Source organism: Corvus moneduloides, chromosome 8, assembly GCF_009650955.1.
Source record: "Corvus moneduloides isolate bCorMon1 chromosome 8, bCorMon1.pri, whole genome shotgun sequence".
Taxonomy (NCBI): domain Eukaryota; kingdom Metazoa; phylum Chordata; class Aves; order Passeriformes; family Corvidae; genus Corvus; species Corvus moneduloides.
Window position 1 is genome coordinate 32,941,933 of NC_045483.1, and position 9,986 is coordinate 32,951,918.

At 58.6% G+C, this 9,986-nt stretch overlaps 1 protein-coding gene across 1 annotated transcript; it reads left to right on the forward strand.

Annotated features, from left to right (window-relative positions):
* The first annotated feature begins 9,238 nt into the window (after positions 1-9,238).
* On the forward strand, positions 9,239-9,781 carry NEUROG3 (neurogenin 3). Its single transcript, XM_032117171.1, has one exon. The coding sequence runs from the start codon at positions 9,239-9,241 to the stop codon at positions 9,779-9,781; it is 543 nt and encodes a 180-aa protein (XP_031973062.1).
* Positions 9,782-9,986: the final 205 nt, after the last annotated feature.

Consider the following 9,986-nt stretch of genomic DNA (forward strand, 5'->3'; position numbering starts at 1 on the left):
CTGCCGCTACTTAATAAAAACTTTTAACTAGCACAGATCCGGAGGAGACAGGCCAAGCAGATCTCCCTCTGGTGGTGTGGATATGCCATACCGCAAGGCACTAATTAAATCTCTGCTCGCCGGGAATTAAATCTCTACATCCATACGGTACCAGGGTTTCTTCAGTGGCCCTTTCCCCTGCTCTGCTTCAAGAGCCCCTTTGTGCAGGCACAGCTTCCAAGGACATCCCTCGATAGGGCCAAGCCTCTGCAGTGATTATCATCTGTTTGTGAGGCAGAGAGGGACACTCGGGATACAGCTGCTGGTTGCAACTTCACCCGGGAAACATGCCTCGGAGGTGGGTTGAGCTAATTTCCCTCGATGGGTAAAAATATCAGTGTTTAAGATCTAAAGCCCATTTAGCTAAAAGTTGTTTTGTGGATTTGTGTTCCTGAATCTCTTTTTTTCAATAGGACTTCCCAATGTTCACAACTTTTCTGCACCAGCTGATTATTCAAAGGTTCCTGTGTGGGCTCAGGAATTGCTTTTCGCTAAGAAATAATGTGGTGGGTGTTCAACTGCAGAGGGCAGGTGCTCTCACTTGCTGGGACCCTGTGGGTTGTGCTGGGCCAGGGAGATCACCTCGACCACAAGGACAAGAGTGTTTTGGGTTTACATCCTCATTTAATGTCTGTGCCTTTTGGGGAAGAGGGGGCGAGAAAGCGGTGTCTTCATCTGTAGTGGGAGAGCCACGCTGCTGTTTGTTTTGTCAAAATTACATTCAGTCCATCGTGCTGCTTAAAACTGACACAGCTCCATCTGTTTTTGCACTCAGATGAAAGTACTGCTTGGGTTTGGATTCAGCTCCTGGCCTGAAGTCTGTCTCTGCAGCTCTAAGGGATAACATTTTGCCCCACAGCAGTGTTAAGAGCCCTCGGCAAAGGCAGCTGTTAAATCCCTTCAGGAAAGTGGGAGTCCTCTGCGTTTCCAGTGTGCTTCTTTGAAGGAGGTACTTTTTTCCTGTAGAAAGTTTTGTCCTTGATGAAGAGCTAAAAGCTGCCATCCTGGAAAGGGGGGGAGAGGAGCCGACCTGCTTGGGATGTGCACGCCAGGACAAAGCTGCCTCATCCTTCCGGGCATTGGGTACTGGTTACTGATCCCACCCCCACCACAGTGCTCAGCCCTGCTTGGAAATTCCTTGTGGGTCAGCACCGCGGGTGCTGGGATGGGAGGTTTTGCCTGGGCAAGCACAAGGATCTCCTGGCAGCAGCTGAGCATCGCTTTGCTGCAGTGTTCCCAGGATGCTCAGGGACTCTGCAGTGGAATCTGTTCAGGGCAGAACCCTCGGCTGGAGCAAAGCAGGAGCAGCACCATTTCCCCCAGCTTGAGGCTACACCTTCCTGGGTTAAAATAAATGTAACACCCTGAGGGGTTTGGAGGGTACTGGGGAAAACCTCCTGGCTGAAGGGCAAGAGCTGGGGGAAATGGACTAGGCTGCCAGGTGAGGAAGGGAGCCCTCTGAGGTCCCTGGAGCTACATGCAGGCACTGGCAAAGTTGCTGAGCTGCTGTGGAATACTGGTTCTGGGAGAAGTCTGTGTGCAGGGCTCTGAAGTTTCTGGGTTTTTCAAACATAACTGGATTTTGTGGACTGGGACAGCTACCTCTCCCCCTCTTTGCCAGCTGGGGTGTTGTGCTCTCTCCGGTCCCATGCAGCACACTCCTTTGCTGGGATAGGGAAGTGCAAATTCAAAGGGCCTCATGCTGGTTGCCGGGAAAGGTGGCTGTGCCAGAGCAGAGGTACAAACCGTGCCTAGAGCTTGGCTGGATGGGTCAGGGAACATGATCCTCTGGAGGAATGGCCAAATCCATGGCAGAAGGGAAGAAGATGCAGGTAAGGAACTGCTGTGTGAGTTCTGAAAGCCTTGTCCTTCCTGATCACAAGAGTACAGAGCCTGCAGGAAGTGCCCCTCAACCAAATGCTGCTGGTGCTCATGGTGAGTTTGGCAGCCCTCACGTTGGAATGCTGTGTAATGCTGCGGTTGGGATGTGCCTTTGCCCCTGCTGGGTCTTCTCCTTGCCCCACTTTGGTGGTGAGGTGCCATGAAGCTGCAAGTCCTCCTGGCTCATCCAAGGAGCACTCCCAGGGTCCCTCTCCCTGCACGTGGGGCTGGGAGGTGCATGGGCACAACCCTGGGAAGGTTCCTGTGTTGTGCCGGTGCTCCACTAAGCTGAGGCAGAAGTGGTCCATCTCCTGATGGTCCCCAGCTTCCCATCATTTGGCGTTTCCTAAAATAGTGTTAGTTCTCCAGGAAAGGGAGGTGAAATATCCAAGCCCCCAAAACAGCTCCATCTCTGGGCTTAGCTCAGTTCCCAGCCAGCTGTTAGCTTATTTCCATATGAAATGTATTTGTGCTGCTGAAAGCATCCAATGCACCTGAGGGAATGAGCTGTCTAAGGAATACTGCCTGTCTTAGCCCAGTACACGTGTGTGTCACGGGGTCATTCCACAGCCCCCACCCCAGGCACAGGGACAGCACCAGGCTGGGTGGGATGTGCTGTTTGAGCCTCCCATGACAAGCAGTCCCCTTGCCCAGCAGTGGAAGGAGAGGTTGTCAGCACCCACGGGGTACCTGTAGCACCCCTGTTATCCCTCATCCTGCTATCCCAACCCTGGCACCTTGTGAACAGGGCAGGATGTGGCCCTGCCACCCCCAGCCTGGTGACAGCAGCAGCGGCACGCCAGCCCCCCACCCCAATTATTGTTGGGTGTCGCAAAAGACATTGAAAAGCAAGGAGAGCTGTGAAGAGGGTCATTTTAGTGGCTCTTTCTCTCTTCTTTTTTTTTTTCCCCCCCCGAGAAGGAAGTTAGAAAAGCAGAGCCCTCAAAGCCGCATTGAAAGGGTGACAGAGACGGGATAATGCGTAAGACTGAGGGAAGGAATCTCAGAGCACTCGCCACGGTGTTTTAATGATCTGTTAACAATTGCCCCTTTCAGGGGAGAACATATGGTAGATGGTTTGCTTAAAAAAAAAAAAAAAAAGGACAAAAAAAGAAAAAAGAAATTACTTCAGAAACTTAAATGATGGTGGAAAATGGTGGGGATTGCAGTGAAGAGCTGGGGGAGGGAGGTGTAGCCCCCGGAGAGAGGGGATGTCAGATGATGAGGGGATGTCAGATAATGTGTCCCTGAGCACGGGGGCTTTGCTGGAGCCAGAGACCCCGAGAAACACCGGTACCCGGGAGCTGCGGGGGGTAGCTGGGGCTGGGCGCCTGACAATGAAGGAAAATTATGAGGCTGCTGATAAAACCCAGGAAGCTGCTGGGACCCCTGAGGACAAGGGCTGGAGCATCCCCCCCAGCTCGTGCTCAAGCCCAGCTGCGCGGGAAGGGCTGGTCCTGCGCTCCCCTCCCTGCAGCTGGGGCAGATGGTGACAGTGCTCTGGCCGCACGCAGGTGGCGAGTGCTTCGAGGTTTCCCTGCTGTTACCTGCCTTGAGATCATTGCCTTTCTCCTGCTGCAACCTATTGGCATGAGTTTAGATTGTGGCTCACCAAAATCACACACACTGGCTGGTGGTAACTTGTCTTGCAGAGCTGGGCTGCAGCTAAAATACTGGTTTACAACTGCAGTGTTTTGTGTGAAAATACACGGATCTTTTCTTTTTAATTTTTGTTGCAAATACATAATTTCTTACTGAGATCCAGGAGTCAGGCTGGGTGCTCACCTTTGCAGAGGTCCTGGCATGAGCTAGCAGGAGGGGTTCTGCTACTTATGGGCTCCCCAGGTTCATTTATACACCTGGACTTGGGAAGGAAATGGTCCCATCTGGATCTAAAATTGTCTTCTCAGCACTGCAGAAGCGCAGGGCACGAGAAGGCTCCAATTCAAAGGTTAGGGATTTGGTAGAGGCAGCCCAGTGCTGGATGAAGGGTTGGGAGAGGGGTACCAGCACAGGGAGTGTGCAGATGGGCAGGCATGTCTGGGGAAAGCTGCGATGGAGCACCATGGCTGCCTGACAGGGACACCAGGGCAAGATGTACCAGAACAGGGGAGTAAAGATGTGGGGAAGGGAGCAAAGCTGGAGCAGAGGAAGGGATGATGCTTCCTGAGACTGAAAGAAGGGAGCAGATGGGAAAAGACCAGGCTGGCACAGGGCTGGTCAGGGAGAGGATGGGGTCATGCACCGGGAGCGTGGGTGTTGCTGGGATTGGTGTGGGGGCTGCAAGGACATTCAGCCCTGTGGGCCAGTCATCACAGCACTGTAGGCTACAAGATGTGGCTGGCACAGCTGAGAATGGCGATGGGGTTACCAGTAAGTACGTGAGGCCAGTGGGAAAATATCCACACCACAACTTTGAGTCACATCCCTCCTGGCAGCAGGGGTTTGGCTTAAGCAGTGACCCCTGCAGCACACTGGGCACATCTCTCTGTGGTGGCAGCGGCCTGGCACCAAATTCAGTTGGCAAAGAAAGGGTTAAAGCCCCCCCATCTTGCTCTGCCTCATGTTGAGGGCTTCGATGAAGCTCTGTAGAGGGGTGAGTGATGTGTGAGTCCATCAGGGCACCTCTGCCCTTTTTTCCAGATTGGACAGAGTATTTCTTTCCAAACTCCTGGCTTTTAGCAACTTGTTTGCTTCTCTAAAGCCAGCTCTGGTGCATTCTGCTATGTTCAAAGTCTGACAGGTGGAGCCTCTAAATCAAGAGAGGAAAGCACATCTTTATTTATTTTTGGAGGTCAGGAAGCACCATCTGTCTGTTTGATGGGCAGCTGCAGAGTGAGGAGTTTCAGAGAGCCCATATGACCAGTCTGCTGCGCTTATAACCCCACCATGCATCAAAATGCTAGAAGTTATGTTTTCATCCTTATGGGAATGAAGGGCTGGTCAGGAAGGTGGCAGTTTGAGCTCAACATACCCATGGTCTGTAATTATTCACTGATGGCCAAAGGAGAGTTGATGAAAGCATATACTGAAGCCTCAAGCCTGTGTTGTCCAACTGGTAGCTGGTAAATAGACCACTGCCAGCTGGTGAAGTCTGAGTGCTGCTGCTGCTGGTGTTGGATTCTGCCAGATCTCACCACAAACTTGGTTTGAAGTTTAAAGAACTTGGAACACTTAAGTGAGGGAGATGTGTAACCCACCCTGCCTGCTCAGGCTATCATCAGGGTGGAGAAGAAACCCTTTTTTCTGGCAGGTGAGACAGGCTTGGGCAAGGAGCCACTTGCCCACAATGGGGAGGTGAGCAAGCCTGGCAGAGACTGGCTCCCAGAGAAGTGAGGAGCATCCTTCTCTACCTGGGTAGATGCTTGGATGGTTGAGTAAATATTTTAAGATAACAGGTTTCACGGGACTCACCTGTAGGCATCACAGACCAGAACCTAACTGACCCTTTTGTACTTGGCATTGGTTCCCTGCCTTTTCTCTCCACGGTATTTCTTTTCCCTTCCTCTCTCCTATCCAGAGATAATTCAGGTTTTTTCTATGCTAAAGATCGTTGCATTCTGACCCAGAATGTCTCAGAACAGCTGTCTGCTCTTGCAGCCTTATGAAGGCATCTCCTTTCAGGCTGTTTTAAGGGCACATAAGTATGGAGAGAGGTTTATTGTAGAGTGGGATGGCACACTGAAAACTCTTGGGCTTTCTATCAGGGCTTCTCTTCTGGTGAAGTGACAGCATTCCTTATCCCAGGGCTTATTTCTCCTTGCACAGAATTATAGAATGGTTTTGATGGAAGGAATATTAAAGATCATCTAGTTCCACTCCCCACTGCCATGGGCAGGGATGCCATCCAGTAGACCAGGTTGCTCCAAGCCCTGTCCAACTTGGCCCTGCATGATTTCAGGGATGGGACAGCCACAACTTCTCTGGGCAACCTGTGCCTGGGCCGCTCCAGCTTTCTTGGAGCCCCTTTAGGCACTAGAATGGGCTCTTAACATATTGTCTCCGTAGAGCCTTCCCTTCTCCAGGCTGAACACCCCCAGGTCTCTCAGATTGTCTCACAGCAGAGGTTCTCCAGCTCTTGGGGCATTTTCGTGGCCCCAAGGGGCATTTGGATGCATGATAATGTAACAAGTGCTGAGGACTGGTCACACTGGCTCGCTCTGGAACTTCCACCCCTCAGCTGCCCATTAAACGGACAGACCGTGCTCTGTTGTGCCCAGCTCAGCGCTCACCAGGTAATGAAGGACTTCCCGAGGCGGCTCCTTCCATCCCGGCGAGCATTCCTGGTCCCTGCCCGTGGCCGACTCCCTCCCCGGGGCCGCGCCGCTGCGCCCGCCCGTGCGCTCCGTCGGGCGGCTCCGGGGACGCGCTCCAGACGCCTCTTGCCGGGGCTCGCCTTTCCTCTCCAGTTTATTTTTTATATATATATTTCTTTTTGCGCCTCTTCTTCTCTCACTCTTGTAGGAAAAGGAGGAAGGGGGGGAGGAAGGGAGAAATATTGTTTGAATTCACAAAGGGGGGCATCTGGTGCACCTTGCGCCTGGCATCTGTGCTCCTTGTGTCCCGAGCAGCGCGCTCGCACCGGGGCGAGGGGCAGGAGGGGCCGGCGTGCATCTGTTGGGCGCCACAATAAAGTCACAAAACAGCGGCGCGGGCCCGGCCCCGCCGCGCTGCCCTCTCAAAGGGGGACGCGGGGCTGCGGCTCCCAGGTATTATGCGCCGGGTAGGTAGGGCCGGGGCAGCAGCTGCTCCGCCGACCCGCCCGACATATGGCACCGCAAATCACGGTACCTCCTGAGCAGCCCGGCCGGGGGGAGCGGGGGGAGGACGGGGAGGCCGCCGGGGCAGGTGCCTCCGCCGTGCGCCCGCCGCTGCCACCGCCTCATCACCGGCCCCGCCGGCGCGCACCGGTGGCCCCGGGCTGGGTGGAGGGCACGGAGCGGCCGGCTGCCCCGGACCCTGAGATCACCCCCAGGACGGAGAGCGGGCCCAGCCTTATCTGCCCTCCCCTCTCCCGAGCAAACAGCCCCCGGCGGGCAGGCGGACTGCTGCCGAGCCCCGGCTCGCCAAACGTTCCCGACGCCTGGCAGGCGAGGGATGCGCCGGGGCCGCTCTGGTTACCATATGTTTTCAATAAAATAAGACAAATAGGGCCGGGAGATAGGGATTGCAGTAAACCTGTTATAAAGCAGCATAAACCAGGCCAATGTAAACGGCAGCAGGGCCCCTCCAGGAAGGGCCGTTGGGTGCCAGCTCCGCACCGGGCGGCCCGGCCAGGTGTGAGCAGGAGCCCGCAGCAGTGCCCCCGCAGGTTTTTATCACGTTCGTGGTAATATGGTGCTTGTTATGCTAACTATGAGTAAACATCCCCGGCCGGGCTTTGTGGCGACGGGAGAGAGTTATCGGAAAGTGGCAGTGGGAAGGTGATTTAACAATAAAGTTGTCTTGTTTGCCAGCAGGTGATGTCTGCCCCTAGCCCCATGATTAATGCTTCCCAAAGCACTCCACTTTACAATCTCTTGTAATTATTTATTAAACGAAATCTATTTATTATTATTTTAGCAAACAGCGGTACCAGGTGGGGCTTTCTTTTCCTCTTCAGCTTTTGTTTGAAGGACGTTTGAAGTGGGCAGTCTGAGGCTTGGAAACTCGCTCGCCAGATTTTTTTGTCATCCAATTGCAGAGGCACAAAAAAAACCCCCCAACCCCGCCGGGCCCTTCCTATTCATCCTCCGCTGCCCTCCAAGCCGCCCCTCGAGAAGGGGCGCCCGAGCCGCCGCGATGGACGGCCCCCTTCGGCACGCTCCCCCGCCCTCCCCACGGGGCTGTCCGCCCGCCGTACCGCGCTCCTGGAGAGGCAGAGCGCACAGCCCCACACCGCCGCGCATCGCGCCGGCCAAGGCCACCCCGCGGGGCCAGGGACCAGGCCGGGCAGGGGGAGCTGCCCCCCGCCTCGCCGCGGCCCAACGGGGCCGCTCCGGCTGCTCCCGGCACAGGCATCCCGGACCGGGATCCGCCGCGCCGCTTTGGTGAAGGAGAGGGGGGACTCCCGCCCCGCAGGGGCTGCGCCGTCCCGGAGGCCCTGCCCGCACCCCCGGGGGCATCGTGTCGTGCAGGGGGACCCCGGCCCCATTGCCCTCGATCCCTCGTCCTCCGCCGGAGAAAGGTGCCCCGGGCCCGGGCCGCTCCCCGCCGCCCGCCGAAGCCAGTGCGCAAAAGTCCCCGGCACGTTTTGCGCACTGAGTTCCGGCAGCAGCGCGGCTGTCCCCGGGCCCAGAGCCGGGCCGACGGGGCTGGGGTGGCCTCGGCCCTTGGGAGGGCCCTTCCCCCGCGGGATCCAGCCCCTATTTCCCTTGTGGGAGGAAAGTCACGACGCGGGTGAGGGCTGGAGAACGGCGTCCCGTCCCCTCCGGTGCTGGCGCTCGCCGCCCGCAGCGCAGCGCCCACAGCTCCGCCGGTCGATGCGCGAGGATGTTCCCGGCGCTGCAGGGGAGAGGAGAAGGGTGACGAGAAGCGGCGGGGTTCCCCTCCGGCATCGGAGGGGATGTCCCGAGAGTGCCCTGCGGCGCCAGAGCAGCGGGAAGTGGTTGTAGCTGTGCCGAGGGGAACGGAGCTGGAATGGTGCCATCTGGACCTTCACGTCTGGCACCGGGGGAGACACCGCCTGGTGCGGCGGTGCGTGCCCGGCTATTCCGGGGCCCGGCGCTTCCCTGCGCTACGCAGCCGAGTGCTGGGGAGCCTCCTGTCATCGCTGGGGCTCTGTACCCCGCTCCGACCCCCACTGCACCCCAACAGAGCCCCGGAAAGTGCGGCCTCCCCGGCCGTGGTGCAGCCCCCCCGCCCGGGGTCGGCGGCTCGGCCCCGGGGTCCCGTCCAGGGAAGGGCTGGCGGGCGGGGCCGGGCCGGGGGAGAGGGGCGGGCGGGGGCGGGGGGTCCCGGCGCGGCACGACGGTGCGTGGAAGCCAGCGGGGTCTCGCGTGGCGGGGCCGGGGCAGAGGGCGGTGCCGGGCCCGGCACGCTCCCGTCGGGCTGATAAGATAAAAGCGTGCCAAGGGGTGGGTGCGTGCGGGGGGGCGCACACGCCACCCGGCCGGGAAATCCCCATTGTCTGCCGGCCCTATATATAGGGGCTTAACGGCAGTCGTGTGCCGGCGGCACAACTTCTGCCCGCACTCGAGAGACTGCGGGGAGGGGGGAGCTGCGCGGGGCGCGCAGCCAGAGCCGCTCTTCTGCCCTGCAGCCTCGGCTGGGCTCAGCAGACACAGCCACGGGGGAGAGGGCTCTCCCGGGCCGGCCAACGCGGATTTGGCTTCTCAGGATGGCCCCGCAGAGCGACCGCTCGCCGGACGAAGGGCAGCCGTATTTCGGTGGCGCCGAGGACCCCTCCTCGGCGGCCGGCGGGGGCTCCGCGGGCAGCCGGGGCGCTTCACCGGCTCGCACCGCCCTGGCCCCGCGGGAGACGGCGGCCCGCAGGAAGGGGAAGACGCGGCGGGGCCGTGGCAAGGCGCGCAACGAGGGCTTGCTCAGCAAGCAGAAGAGGAGCCGGCGCATGAAGGCAAACGACCGGGAGAGAAACCGCATGCATCACCTCAACTCCGCCCTGGACGCGCTCCGCAGCGTCCTGCCCACCTTTCCCGACGACGCCAAGCTCACCAAGATCGAGACGCTCCGCTTCGCCCACAACTACATTTGGGCGCTTACACAGAGCCTCCGCCTGGCCGAGCAGAACCTGCCCGAGCCCCCCGCGCCGCCGCCACCCCCTGCCACCGCCTCCCCGGGGCCCTGGGACTCGCCCTGCCCTGCGGCCCCGCCGCCCGCCGCTCTGCGCCGCGGCCCCGCCGCCTTCCCCGCCTTCCTCTGAGCCCGCCGCCCGGCCAATGTCCCCCCGCTTGCGGCCTTCAAAGAGCCGGCGGGGCGGAGCGGGGACTCCCGGTGCTGCGCCCCGGGGGGCGGTGGGAGCCCCGCTCCCCCACGCCCCGTCCCGTCCCGCTCGGCTGGAAAGCGCAGCGGGAGCGGGCGGACAAAAACAAATCACGGTTTTGTACTCGTTAACGGTAAATTATATT